This window comes from Hemitrygon akajei, chromosome 31 (genome assembly GCF_048418815.1).
Source record: "Hemitrygon akajei chromosome 31, sHemAka1.3, whole genome shotgun sequence".
In the NCBI taxonomy this organism is placed as follows: Eukaryota; Metazoa; Chordata; class Chondrichthyes; order Myliobatiformes; family Dasyatidae; genus Hemitrygon; species Hemitrygon akajei.
In genome coordinates this window covers 22,620,603-22,634,827 of record NC_133154.1, presented here as the reverse complement: position 1 = coordinate 22,634,827, position 14,225 = coordinate 22,620,603, and the positions used below count along the sequence as shown (strand labels likewise).

At 46.9% G+C, this 14,225-nt stretch overlaps 1 protein-coding gene across 2 annotated transcripts in view; it reads right to left on the bottom strand.

Moving 5' to 3' along the window:
• LOC140719260 (myosin-binding protein C, fast-type-like) overlaps positions 1 to 8,810 on the bottom strand; it is a 106,668-nt gene extending 97,858 nt beyond the window's left edge. The window contains exon 1 of one of the 2 annotated variants that reach the window (XM_073033754.1): positions 8,661 to 8,810. In XM_073033754.1, the coding sequence (XP_072889855.1) occupies positions 8,661 to 8,682 (22 nt within the window). In that variant the 5' untranslated portion in view covers positions 8,683 to 8,810. The remainder of the gene's footprint in view (positions 1 to 8,660) is intronic. The other variant, XM_073033755.1, reaches the window with a different exon arrangement.
• Between the last annotated feature and the right edge of the window lie 5,415 nt (positions 8,811 to 14,225).

Here is a 14,225-nt window from a genome sequence, read left to right as displayed (position 1 = left end):
GACATCTCCCGGTGTCTAGTTAACATTCTGGAAATTTCTAATCCAGATGGCAATGTGATTGAAGCAAACGATAGCCCTGTGGCCCATAAGGCTTTAATTATAGAACAAAGGAATGCAAAGTGCCTTATTAGTGGTCAAGGACCTTCCATGTACTCCATAATTAGGATTCTGTCTGGGAATCACAAAGATCACAAAATAGAAGGGGATCTTGTAAAAGAAAGGAAAATTTTCCTAAACGCTTTTGGAATGAACGTACTGGGTTCCAGAAATCTTGCCACGAAAGACAGACCCGTACAAACCCCAATTCCAACCATCACGTTTGAACCCATCGCTGGGATTACCTCCCATAATCATGGGGACGAAAACAGGTCCTTCAGCCCAACTGGATCTACGTCAGCCAAAAGCCCCATCCAAACTGGACCCACTTGCCAGTGCTTGGCCCATAACCTTCTAAACCTTTCCGATCCATACACCTGTGCAGTGGTTAGTGTACCTGCCTTAACCACTTCAATCTGGTGGCTTTTTCCCCCATAGGTGCCACCCTCTGTGTGAAAAAGTTGTCCCTCAAGTTCCTCTTGAGGAGCAACAAGTGGCAGATCAAAAGAAAACTGTTCAACCCCTTTAACCTATATTAAAATTGAATTTTAAAAAATGGTGATTCATGAACTAAATCTACTTCTACCTGTCTTTTCTACATATCCCTTAATATCACCCAATGTGAGATACATAGCAGCTAACTATATAACACTGGGAATGGGTTGGCTCTGGTTGGATGTTTACTGCAGTGACCCCCATGCTTAGTACTTTATTGGGGTGAGGAACAGATCAAAAACATGATTAAAATTGTTATCTTTACAGCAGAGGGCAAGTGCAGGTCCTCAGGCTCAGATCGGCTGTGATTGGCCATTATTGGGTGAGAATGGATTGGGATTGGCCGTCAATGGGTGAAAATAGGTTGGGATTGGCCATGGCTAAATTTGATTGAGTTGGGATTGGCCTTGCTTGGGTTAGATTGGATTGGGATTGGCCATGGTTGGGTTGGATTGAATTGGGATTGGCCCTGATTGGGTTGGATTGGATTGGGATTGGCCATGGTTGAGTGGGATTGGGTTGGGACTGGTCATGGTTTAATTGGATTGGCTGTTATCAGGGTTGGGTTGGGTTGGGTTAAATTGAGATTGGCTGATATTAGATTGGCTACAGATTGGTCAATATCAGGACTGAGTTGGATGCAGTTTGGCCAAGTTTCCAGTCAGAACTTATTTCAAGTGGGCCTCTATCCCTTAATACCTCCATCAACATTGGGTTCACAATTAACTGTTGACCATTTGTGGAAGAGAGTTCTTAACTTCTACCAGCTTGTACATAGACACGTGGTTTCCATCTGCATTCCTGAAGGACTGGCTCTAGTTATAAGAATTTTTTATTTATTTATCTTTCCATCAATCAATCTATCTAACTACCTATTTACTTACTGAGATATAGCGCGGAATAAGCCCTTCCAGCTCTTTGAACCGCCCCACCCCCAACAATCCCCCATAATCCTAGCATAATCACAGGACAATTTACAATTAACCTACCAACCAGTACGCCTTTGGAATATGGGAGGAAACCAGAGCACCTGGAGGAAACCCATGTGATCACAGGGAGAATGTACAAAACTCCTTGCAGGCAGTGGCAAGATAAAGAACGCTGGTCACCCGGACCGTAAGGCATTGTGCTAACCACTATGTTACCATGCCATAATTTCTAGGCCAGGCTCAATAACCAGTGGAAATTACTTCTCTCTATCTTGTCAACTCTACTTCATATCCTGAGGGCTTCACACAGATTTCATGGATAGGAGAGGTTTAGAGGGATATTAAAAAATGTTAGAAAAATGGAGGGCTATGTGGGAGGGAAGGTTTAGATTGATCTTAGAGTAGGTCAAAAGGTAGGGCAACATCACGGGCCTCCGGGTGTACACTGTTTTGTGATGTTCTACGTTCTACACCGCAAATGCAGTCAAGTGGGACTAGCTCAAGAAGGCAGCTGGTTGGCATGGACAAGAAGTGGCGCAGGGTCCAGCTGTATCCGTGCTATATAACTCCCTGGCAAATCATTCCTTATCCACCAGACTCCAGGGAATGCTATCCCCGTTTGTTAAAGTTCTTGAAGTATAAATTTGGGATCAAGGTATCATTTCTGGAAAAAAAAAGTGAACTACTCTGTCTGGAATCGAAGTATCCACACCAAATGCAGTCTAGCCAAGGCTTCTAAATCCGTGGTTGAGCCCCAGATTCAGAATCAGGTCTATTACCACTGACGTATGCCATGAAATTTATTACTTTGCTTCAGCAGTACATTTAAAAATCTATAAATTACAGTAAAATATATATTTTTTAAAGTAAGTAGTGCAAAAAGAGAGCAAAAGTAATGAGGTCATTTTCATTAGTTGGTTCATTATCCATTCAGAAATCTGACAGGGGAGGGGAAGAAGCTGTTCCTGAAACATTGAGTGTTTGGCTTCAGGCTGCTGTACCTCCTCCCTGATGGTAGTAATGAGAAGAGGGCATGCCCTGGGTCCTTAAATATGGTTGCAAAGTTAGATTTATTCACCACACACAATACTGTGCAAATGTCTTAGGCACACACATATATATAGGTGGGGAGCCCAAGACTTTTGCACAGTACTGTAGTAATTTTATGTATTGCACTGTGCTGCTGCCACACAAAAAAACAAATTTCATGACATATGTGAGTGATGATAAACCTGATTTTGATATGGGTCTCTGTTGTGGACCAACAGTGGGAAGGGGGCAGGGAGAGGGGAATTATTGTTGGGAAAAGGGGAAGGGAGAGGGGAAGGAGCCAGAAGCACCAGAGAGACACTGCAATGATCAATAAACCAACTGTTTGGAATCAAATAACCTTGCCTGGTGTCTCAGGGCTGGGTGTGTCTGCCACACCCCACCCCTGGAACTCTTCTCTGCCACCTGTCCCACACCCCTCCCATGATGCTCCACTCTTGCCACTCCCAGTATCCTTTGCTCCCACCAGATTTAAAAACTTGCCCTCTGCTCCACGTTGACAATTACAGTACTGTGCGAAGGTCTTAGGCACATAAGCTAGGGTGCCTAAGACTTTTGCACAGTACTGTATCTATCGAAACACACATTGAAATGGCTCTAGCCATAGTTTGGTGAGAGTTATTGAGGAAGACTTGGAAAATGCTATGAAACCTTTTGATTGAGTATCTAACCTTTCTTTCTGTATTTCACATCCAGGTTAGGATTTGTTTACACATCCCGAGCTACCCATGGAAAGTAAGGACACTTCAGAGAATGTTGAAATGTTGACCATTCTGGCAGGGCTGGTACCACATCTTGGACACATCAGGGAGGGACGGTAGATCTCCTCATCTGAAGATCGTAGGAAAATGGGGTGGGGTTTTACAAAGAAACCTACTTGGTGTTGAGGTCACTGTTTTTGATGACGGTTTTGTCCGAGATAAAAAAAAGTTAAATGTATCAGCCATTGTGGGGCGCGAACTTATGTCACTGGATTGTTTGGGCTAGTTCAGAGTCTCTCACCCAGCAACTTATCGTCTGCTCTGCCACCACACCACAGCCTGAGCAACTTCCTCAAAGGTCCAGTGACTCAGCTTCAACCCTAACCTTAAGCGCTGTCTGTGTGGAGTTTGCATGCTTTTGCCAAAACTCCATGTGCATCCCTGGACTCCATTTCCTTCCATGGACTGGTAGGTTAATCAGCCGCTGTGCGTAGGTGGTGCATATAATCTGGGGGCAAGAGACGAGAACTGGAGGGGGAGTGAATAAAATGGGATTAGTGTAGGGCTCAGTGGTTTGAGGGTAGGGGCAAGCAGAGGAGGTGGAGAGAGAGGCAGATAGACAGAAGGGGAGAGAAAATAAGAGGCAGAGACGAAAAGGGAAATATTAGGCAGCAGGGAGGTGGGCACAGAAACGGAGACCGAGTGTAAGGGGTCGGCAGAAAGGTGAGCAGAAAGTTTACTCTCAAGGGGAGAGACAAGAAAAGCCTTGCTTGAGACTGTCAGAGGAACGTGGACAGGGGCGGCAAAAAGTGTGACCTGCAGCTAAGGTCACAACAAGGCAGGTGTAGAGGGAGAGAGTTGTGTGCTCGAACTGTCCATGTAAAGGAGAAAGGCAAAACAGATGGGAATTTAGATTGCTCGATGTGCTATTCACAGTGCGGAGTTTTATCCTGAATCTTGTTTGCTGGTTTCTTGGCAGATTGTGTTCACCACTGTAGGTCTGCTGGGTGAAGTACGCCAGGTGGTCTGCCAGGTAGTCTCTCCTTTTAGGGAAAGGCAAAGCCTGCTTGCACTCCCCTCCCCACCCCCCTCGCTGGGCTCAAGCCTGCTCAAGAAGATGAAATGACACCCTGCAGAAATCTGCAACCACCCCTCAGCCAGGAAACCTAACACGCCGGCACACGGGTTTCGACATAGTTGGGAGGCTGTTTTAAGACACCTTCCACACCAGGCGTTATTTTCAGCCAGCTCCTTCTGGTATCTTGCTGCCCGTGTTAACCCCTTGGTGGGGAGGCTGGGGGAGAGGGGAGTGGGGTTTTGGATCCCCAGACTAAAGTTGGTGAACCGAGGCACTTCCATCCGACTCAGGGCTGATCGGTTTTCTCTGATACTTGGCGTACAGGAGTGGGTCATAAAGTCACAGACCATTCAGCCCATCTAGCTTGTGCTGAGCTATTAATTTGCCCAGGCTAGGGTTAATAAAAAAAAGGGGAGAATCTGCTGAACTATGCATCAGAAATATGTGCATTTTTTCCTCCCCCTCCCCTCTTCTTCTATTCTCTGGCCTCTTACTTCTTCTCACCTATCACCTCCCCTAGGATCCCTCCTCCTTCCCTTTCTCCTATGGTCCACTCTCCTCTCCTATCTGATTCCTTCCTCTCCAGACCTTTACTTTTCCAACCCACCTTGCTTCACCTGTCACCTTCCAGCCATCCTCCTTCCCTTCCCCCAATCTTTTTATTCTGTCGTCTTCCTTCTTCCTTTCCAGTCCTGGAGATGTTTTGGCCTTGGGCCAAAACATCGACTGTTTATTCAGTTCCCCACAGATGCTTCCTGACCTGCTGAGGACCTCCAGTGTTTCGTGTGTGCCTCTGACTCTCTACCCTATCTGTGTCTCCTGTCGTTTTAGCAGGAGAACCTCCATCAGGTCTCCTATCAGCCCACCAACCCACACTCCAGGGAATACAGCCCAAGTTTCTCCAACCGATCCTTATAGCACATGCTCTCTAGACCAGGCAGTGTCCTGGTGAATCCCTTCTTCACCTTCTCCACAGCCCCCCCCCCCCCACATCCTTCCTGTAACGGGCGACCAGAATTGCATCTAACTACTGAAACACAGGGAAACGCTGCAGCCGATTTGTACACAGCGAAGTATGAGCACACACTGGGCCAGTGATACTGTGAATACTGGCAAGGACCCCAAGGTTACCCTGTTCACCTACGTCGTGTCATGGGATCAGTATGTGAGACTGAGAAAGCTATCGGGAGGATTGAAAGGTCACGCCGTAAAAGGTAAAAGTTCAACAAGAAGTGGGAAGATGAAATAACTTTTTATAGCCAGTTACCAAGATGCGGCATGTCACATTCCACGTGGCTGGTGAAATGATATTGGGCGTATGTGACCAAAAATTTCCTTCTACAGTAAGAGGCAAACTCAAAGACATCCAGCTCTGTGGTCGGGATAATGACAGCAAAGGTCAAAGGTAAGCCTGAAAGCAAGGTGCACCGTGACGACTGCAAAAAGGCGCTGACCCACATCTAAGTTCAAAGTGATTCTGTTATCAGCCCATGTATATGTCACCATATACCACCCTGAGATTCATTCAGGGCATTGACAGCAGAACAGGGAAATACAATAGAATCAGTGAAAGACTGCGCACAAAGACAGACAAACAACCGATGTGCAAGAGAAATCAAATTGTGCAAATAGAAAAAAAAGAAACATAAATAGATAGATAGGTTACTAGGTAGGTAGTGAGACAGGCAGATGTATATTCAGATAAGGATAGATAGGCAGACAGATAATACTGAGAACATGAGAAGCAGAGTCCTTGAAAGTGAGTCCATAGGTCGAGAGCATCCTCGGCTCCAGAAAACCCCCTGGTGATGTCGCTCACTGGCACAAGTTTCCTAGTGAGCTTGCAAAAGCTTTTCTGCTGCATTGTTGACACGGTTCGGTTGGAACGTACCTCGCAGGGGAGCAGGGAGGTGTTATCAGGGAACCACCTGGTGGTGGTGGGGATGCAGGACTCCAGTTTCTGTGTCGCATATACATCGAAACATAGGGTAAGATGTATCACTTGCATTAACAACCAACACACCCGTGCTGCTGGGGGCAGCCTGCATTTGTCACTACACCTTCTGGGGCTCGTGTGGCAAGCAGTCCTGTGATCTACAAAGAGGGTCGACTGGGTCCCAATTACTTATTATACAAGACCATGGATCACGGCAGTGGTCACCTCTCCAAAAGCAGCCTACTATTGGCAAAGGTCTTTGAGTCCGAGGTTACGGAAAATCTGTGTTACTTGAGGATGGGTTTGATTCCTGGAAGTGCTGAAGTTATCTTTCCCCTTTTCAGAACCTCTGGACACCATCACATCACTCTGCAGCCCTGTTTGAGTACCTCCGTCCCTTATAGAAGGGGAAGCAGTCAACGGCCAAGGCTGATATCAAATACCTCAACCCAACAGTTGTGCCTCATCAGCAATCCAAAGGCAACTGGGGCCAGGAATAAACTGCGTAAACTTTAACTTTAAAAAGAAAAGTTCACTCTACACAATCCTCACAACGTTCCCTTTTGAGTTCTGGAATGGCTCCCTAGTACAACGAGGTGGAATGTCGTCCTCACAAAATGCCTCACTGTGACCCTGCCCCTTGTTGTTTGTCCGCACTGCACTTTCTCCGCACTTTCTGCATTGTTATTCTTTGACCTTGTATGACCTCAATGCAACCTTTGTAATGAATTGATCTGTATGGATAGTAATGAATATCAACACTCAGTGATCTCTTTATTATGTGCCTCCTGTTCCACTGAGTGTGTGTCCATGGTCTTCTGCTGCTGTAGCCCATCCACTTCAAGGTTCAACGTGTGCGTTCAGAGACGCTCTGCTGCACGCCACTGTTACTGTCGCCTTCCCGTCAGCTTGAACCAGTCTGGCCTTCCTCCTCCGGCCTCTCTCATCACAAAACTGCTTCTCAATGGATCTTTTTTCTGTTTTTCACACCACTCTCTGTCAACTGCAGTGGGTGAAAATCCCAGGAGGTCGGCAGTTTCTGAGATACTCAAACCACCCCGTCTGGCACCGACAATCATTCCACGGTCAAAGTGTTTGGTCTGAACAACAACTGAACCTCTTGACCTCTTGCTTTAATGTATTGAGTTGCTGCCACATGATTGGTTAATTAGATTTTTGCATTAACAATAGACAATAGGTGCAGAAGTAGACCATTCGGCCCTTCGAGCCTGCACCACCATTTTGAGATCATGGCTGATCATCTACTATCAATACCCGGTTCCTGCCTTGTCCCCATATCCCTTGATTAACGGGCAGGTGTACAGGTGTAAGTGGCCACTGGAGGTATATGGATGGTACAAGACAAGTTTTCCACTGTCCCTCGGTATATGTGACCACAACAAACCAATTTACCAATTTCGTCATCAGATTAACGCAAAAATAAATCTGAAATTATATTCTTACTTAGAAATCTTCCTAACTTGCTGACGAAGGGTTTCAACCCAAAATGTCAACCGTTCATTCTTCTCCATAGATGCTGGTTGTCTTGCCAATTTCCTCCAGCATTTTGTGTTTTTTTGCTCAAGATTTCCAGCACCTGAAGAATCCCTTGACTTCTTGATTTCTTCTTACACGGGACAGACCAGCAGCCAGTCTGTGCCAGTGCAACACAGAAATAACCTTGCAGCCAGGTTTATGAGATGGGGCAGTGCAAAGGGGCACTGCCTGAAAATCAAGGCACTTGCAGATGCTGGAAACTCGAAATAAAATCAGGTAACGTTGGAACCACTCAGCAGATCAGGCAGCATATGTGGAGAAATTCAACTGTTAGGGCTGAAAACCATATCTTAGGGCTGGGCACAAGAGGGAATTGTTCCTTTCTCTCACAGTTCTGATCGGGAACATGAACGGTCTCTCTCTCCAGAGCACTTTCAAGAGAACAGCTTTCCCAAACGGTGCCGATTCTGCTGGGTCACCTCCACCACCCACCAATACCCACTCTTCTGAAAGCTCTCCAGTGGATCTCCTTTCAGTCAGAAAGGCGGGCAAAATGCGCCCAATATTCCCCCTCCACCCATTCGTGCGCCAAATGCAGCCCACAGCCTCACCCCTCGTTTCTCTGCTGGAAATTAAGTGCTTTGAGTTTAAAACGGACAACAGACATCCTCGAGTAATTTTCAAACTCGAGGAAATCTGCAGATGCTGGAAATTGTCGAGTAATTCTGTTTTCCCCGCTGCAAAAAAAAACGAACTTTGCATCGCCCAAAACAAATGTTTTAATTTGTGAGTGTAAATCAGAATTCATGGGAGATAAAGGTAGCCCAAACTGTTGAAAAGAGCAGCCGCCTTTGGTCTGCGGCGGGAACGGATCCTACCTGGTTTCTTCGGCTCCGGCATCGCTCCCTCCCGAGACTCACACTGCGCGGTGGGCTCAGGCTGAGGCGCCGGGAGATAAGGTGCTCCCTCCCCGCCAGAGAGAGGCTCCCGGACACTTGATACCCCGGCAGGGGGCAGGCGGGGGGGGGGGGCAGTCTCTCGGGAAAGGGGCCAGCGCCGAGCAACCTGCGAGACCGGGACTGGGACTGGGACGGGGACAAGGTCAGGGAGGGGAGGAAAGATAGGGAGCGAGGTGAGTCAGCGATTTGGGAGAAAGGGAAAGGAGTGGAGAGAGGGGGGAAATATGAGAAAGAGGGATGGAGGGAGAGAGCGAGGTGGAGGACGAAGGAGGGGCAATGGAGGGAGGGAAGCGGGGGGGGCGGATGGAGGAAAGGTGAGGAAATTTGGGAGTTCAGGCAACGGGGAGTAAGAGGGAAGGAGAAGGGAGTGAGAGAGAGGAGGGGAAGGTAAGCGAGAGGGGGAGAGAGGAGGTAAAGAGAGGAGGGGAGGAAAGAGGGAGGGGTGGAAGGAGAAAGGGGTAAAATGAGAGAGGGGGAAGAAAGGAGAGAAGTGAGAGAGAGGAAAGGAAGGAGAGAAGAAAGAGTAGGAAGGAAAGAGATGAAGGAAGGGAAAGTGAAGGATAAAGAGGGAGGGGAGGATGAGAGTGAGGGAAGATGGCAGTAGAGAGTTATAGAGGGAAAGTTGTGAGGGGAAGAGAGAGCGCTGGTGGGAGGAAGGATGAAAGGGTGGAGAAGAGGGGATGAGTGAAAATAGAAAATTTGGAATGAAATGTGAAGTTGAAAAAGGGGAAGGAGGGAGGAAGGGGATGGTGGGAAGGAGGGGCAGGGAAAAAGAGGAGGGAGAGAGGGGCAGAGAAGGGACAGAGCACTGGGACAGTGGATGTGGAAAGGATGTTTCCTATCACAGGAGAACACAGCCTAAAATCAAGGGTGTCCTTTTAGAACAGATCCGTGGAATTCATTGCCACAGGCTGCTGTGGAGGCCAAGACTTCATGTGTATTTAAGATAGAGGCTGATAGACTCTTGGTTGGTCAGGGCATGTAGAGATACGAGTGGAAGTCAGGAGATTGGGGCTGAGAGGAAAAAATAGACCAGCCATGATGAAATGGTAGAGCAGACTCGATGGGCCAAATGGCCTAATTCTACTCCCATATCTTATGTTCTTATGGGGTAAATTGTGATGGGGGAGGTGATCAAGGGAAGTGAGAGTGTGCTAGATGGATGGAAATACAGAGAATAACAACATATTCTGCATTGTGTTATTCCTTTACCCTTGTACTTCCTCAATGTAGTGATTATCTACCTGGATGATATACAAACCAAAATCACTCTCTGTGCACATGTGACAATAATAAACCATTTGCCACTTATGAGGGTAGGAATCACTTGCTCCAACTACGAGGGGCCTTGAAGAGATCGAGAGGTTCAATTTAATGTCAGAGAAATGTATACAATATACATCCTGAAATTCTTTTTCTTCACAAACATCCATGAAAACTGAGGAGTGCCCCCAAAGAATGAATGATGGTTAAACGTTGGAACCCGTTTGAAATGCAGTGCACCATCAGTAGTTGCATCTCCATCCTGGTGCCACTGCACAAGATTGGAAAAAGCTGCAGAGGCTTCTAAACTCAGCCAGCTCCACCACGAACTCTAGCCTCCCCACCCTGATGACATCTGCAACAGACAGTCCCTCAAGAAGGCAGCATCCATCATTAAGGGTCCTGGCATGAGCCCTGCAGACCTCTATGATGAGCCATAGAGTGTTGGGCTTCTCGGTTTCTCAAGCATCTGCATTTACTAATTGCTGTCTTAACTAGAGTTGTTAAGCCCTTGCACTCTCTGTTTAATCTTGTCAAGTTTATCATGACTGGCACGGGTTTTCCGCATTCTGTGATTACTTAAAGCAGCCTACCTACTAGCGCTCGTGCGGGACCCTCGTGCAGAGATTGATTTGTCTCACGGTGTCGCTCAGCCGTGCCGCCGATGTTTTGTATAAACTCTTGTTTACGTCTCTACGTGGGAGTCTGCCGTTCCTCCGCACCTGGGTTCAGTCATTGCCACTCACCAAGACGGAAGGACCCCCATGATCAATAGACCCAGTGCAGCTCGTTCCTCGTTTGCACCACCTTATGAGTGCAGATGTTCCCCCCGGAGATTCCCCTTAAATATTTCCCCTTCCACCCTCAGCTCTAGCTTCCTTCTCACCCAGCCTACGGGGAGGTGGTTAGTGCAACGCTCTTACAGCCCAAGCAACCTGGGTTCGATTCCCGCCTCTGCCTGTAAGGAGTTTGTGCGTTCTCCCCGTGACCGCGTGGGTTTCCTTCAGGTGCTCTGACTACCCCGTCCACGTTCCAAACGTGTACGGGTTAGTAGGTTAATTGGTCACATGGGTGTAATTGGACGACGTGGGCTTGCTGGACCGCAAGGGCCTGTAACTGTGCTGTATCTCTAAATAAAATGACATAAACATGTTGCAGTTCATTTTTCGCCCTATTGGAAGCCTACGCCTTTTGCCCAATGCATTTGTCATCCATCTTTCCATCTCCACGTGTCTCTATTTATTTTTGACCATAAGAATCAGGCCATTCAGCCCAACTAATCCCTCCACCATTCTATCATGGCTGATTTATTGTTCCTCTCAACCCCATTCTCCTGCCTTTTCCCTGTAGCCTTTGACATCCTGTCCATCAGAGGACTGACTTTAAAATACTACTACTGGTTTATAAAGCACTGATTGGTCTCGGGCCAAACTACATCTCCGATCTCTTGCTGCTTCATGAACCTTCCCGAGCTCTCAGGTCACCTGAGGCGAGTCTGCTTACCGTCCCCAGGGTCAAAACTAAACGTGGTGAAGCAGCTCTTAGTTACTCTGCTCCACATACCTGGAATAACCTTCCAGAGGATATGAAGTCCGTCCCAACTTTAAGCTCTTTTAAGTCAAGGCTTAAAACTTTCCTTTCCGCTGTAGCCTTTAATTAGAATCTCCTGCACTGCAACTTCAATTTCTTTATTTTTATGTCTGATTTCACTCTCTTTATATTGTCTGAAATTTGATGTTTGAATTTTATATCTTGTTTTATGTAAAGTAGTGATCTGCCTTATGTTTGAGAAGTGCTATACAAATCAGCTTGCCCTTACTAATCAGGAACCTATCAATTCCCACTTTAAATGCACTCAAAGACTTGGCCTCCACAGCCATGTGTGGCAATGAGTTCCACAGACTAAAGAAATTTGAAGAAAGACTGGATCGACTAGGCTTATACTCACTGAAATTTAGAAGATTGAGGGGGGATCTTATTGAAACGTATAAAATTCTAAAGGGATTGGACAGGCTAGATGCAGGAAGATTGTTTCCGATGTTGGGGAAGTCCAGAACGAGGGGTCACAGTTTAAGGATAAAGGGGAAGCCTTTTAGGACCGAGATGAGGAAAAACTTCTTCACACAGAGAGTGGTGAATCTGTGGAATTCTCTGCCACAGGAAACAGTTGAGGCCGGTTCATTGGCTATATTTAAGAGGAAGTTAGATACGGCCCTTGTGGCTAAGGGGATCAGGGGGTATGGAGAGAAAGCAGGTACAGGGTTCTGAGTTGGATGATCAGCCATGATCATACTGAATGGCGGTGCAGGCTCAAAGGGCCGAATGGCCTACTCCTGCACCTATTTTCTATGTTTCTAAATTGCTCTTCATCTCTGTTCTAAATGAACGTCCATCTGTTCTGATGCTGTACCCTCTGGTCCTAGACTCCCCCATTATAGGAAACATCCGTTCCACGTCCATTCTTTCACATCATCATCATTATGTGCCGTGTCCTATGACATCATCGTGGTTTGCCATTGCCTTCTTCTGGACAGTGTCTTTACAAGACAGGTGACTCCAGCCATTATCAATACTCTTTGGAGACTGTTTGCTTGGTGTCAGTTGTGGCTTAACCAGGACTTGTGACAGGCACTAGCTGCTCATATGACCATCCACCACCCGCTCCCATGGCTTCTTGTGACCCTGATGATAAGCAGGTACTACACATTGCCCAAGGGTGACCTGCCCAGGCTGGCGGACGGACGGAGCGCTTTACATCTCTCTATCTAGGCCTTTCAATATTTGACAGATTTCTTCTGTCTGCTCCCTGTAAATGTTGACACCCTTACTAATCAAGAACCTATCAACCACCATTTTAAATATACCCAATGACTTCCACAGCCGTCTGTGGCAATGAATTCCTCAGATTCATTGCTTTGAATCATTAAAGTGCGATATAACCACAAGACCCTTCCACTAAATCATATATGTCAAACTCAAGGCTCGCGGGCCAAATGCGGCCCGCGGTGGAATTATCTTTGGCCCGCGAGATAATATCTAATTACTATTAAAGCTGGCCCCAGTAATCGAAGCGCCTATGGCGTATGATATGGCTAATGCTGAGTTTATTCAGGTACCAGGTTTTCAGGGTTTTTAGTGTTTATTCGGCAGTCTTGCTCGGCAGTCTTCTTCATAAGAAATGGAATTTGTAAAGTGAAACACTTTGTAGTTATAGCAGAGACTGAGACACATGAGAGCAGGCTGAAAAAACGGAGGCAATGAAAGCTGCGTTTGCACGCGTCCGACTGATCCGGCCCGCATGAAGCTGCATTTTGCTCAATCCGGCCCGTGACCTAAAATGAGTTTGACACCCCTGCACTAAATAATACTTTGGATTCGATCCAAGGTGTCCCTGACTATGACCCTGGTAAGAAACATACCATTCAGGAATCTCGTTCATGTTCACAGAACCTCCTGTCTGTTCTCCTAAACATTGAATCCTCTAATACTACAGCTCTCATCTTCTCCTTCTTCCCTTCGAAATCACAGAGCCAAGCCCAGTGCCAGAGAATTGAACTGAATTGAGTTGACTTTATTTCTTATATCCTTCACATACATGTGGGGTAAAAATCTTACATTACATCTCTGGCAGTGTGAATTAATCAGTCTGATGGCCTGGTGGAAGAAGCTGTCCCGGAGCCTGTTGGTCCTGGCTTTTATGCTGCGGTACCGTTTCCCGGATGGTAGCAGACGGAATCATTTTGTAGTTGGGGTGACTCAGGTCCCCAGTGATCCTTCGGGCCCTTTTTACACACCTGTCTTTGTAAATGTTCTGAATAGTGGGAAGTTCACGTCCACTGATAACGCTGGGCTGTCCGCACAGTTCCTGTACCAGGCAGTGATGCAGACAGTCAGGATGCTCTCAATCGTGCCCTTGTAGAAAGTTCTTAGCATCTGGGGGCCCATACCAAACTTCTTCAACCGTTTGAGGTGAAAGAGGTGTTGTTGTGCCTTATTCACTATACAGTCGGTATGTTCAGACCACATCAGCTTCTTGGTGATGTTTATGCCGAGGAACTTAAAGCTGTTCACCCCCAGATGTTCACCTCTCAACCCCAGATCCAATGATGTCTAAAGGAGTCAGCCTGTCTCCATTCCTCCTGTCGTCCACAACCAGCTCCTTTGTTTTTGGGCCGTTGAGGGAGAGGCTGTTTTCTCGACACCACTGTGTCAGGCGAATCT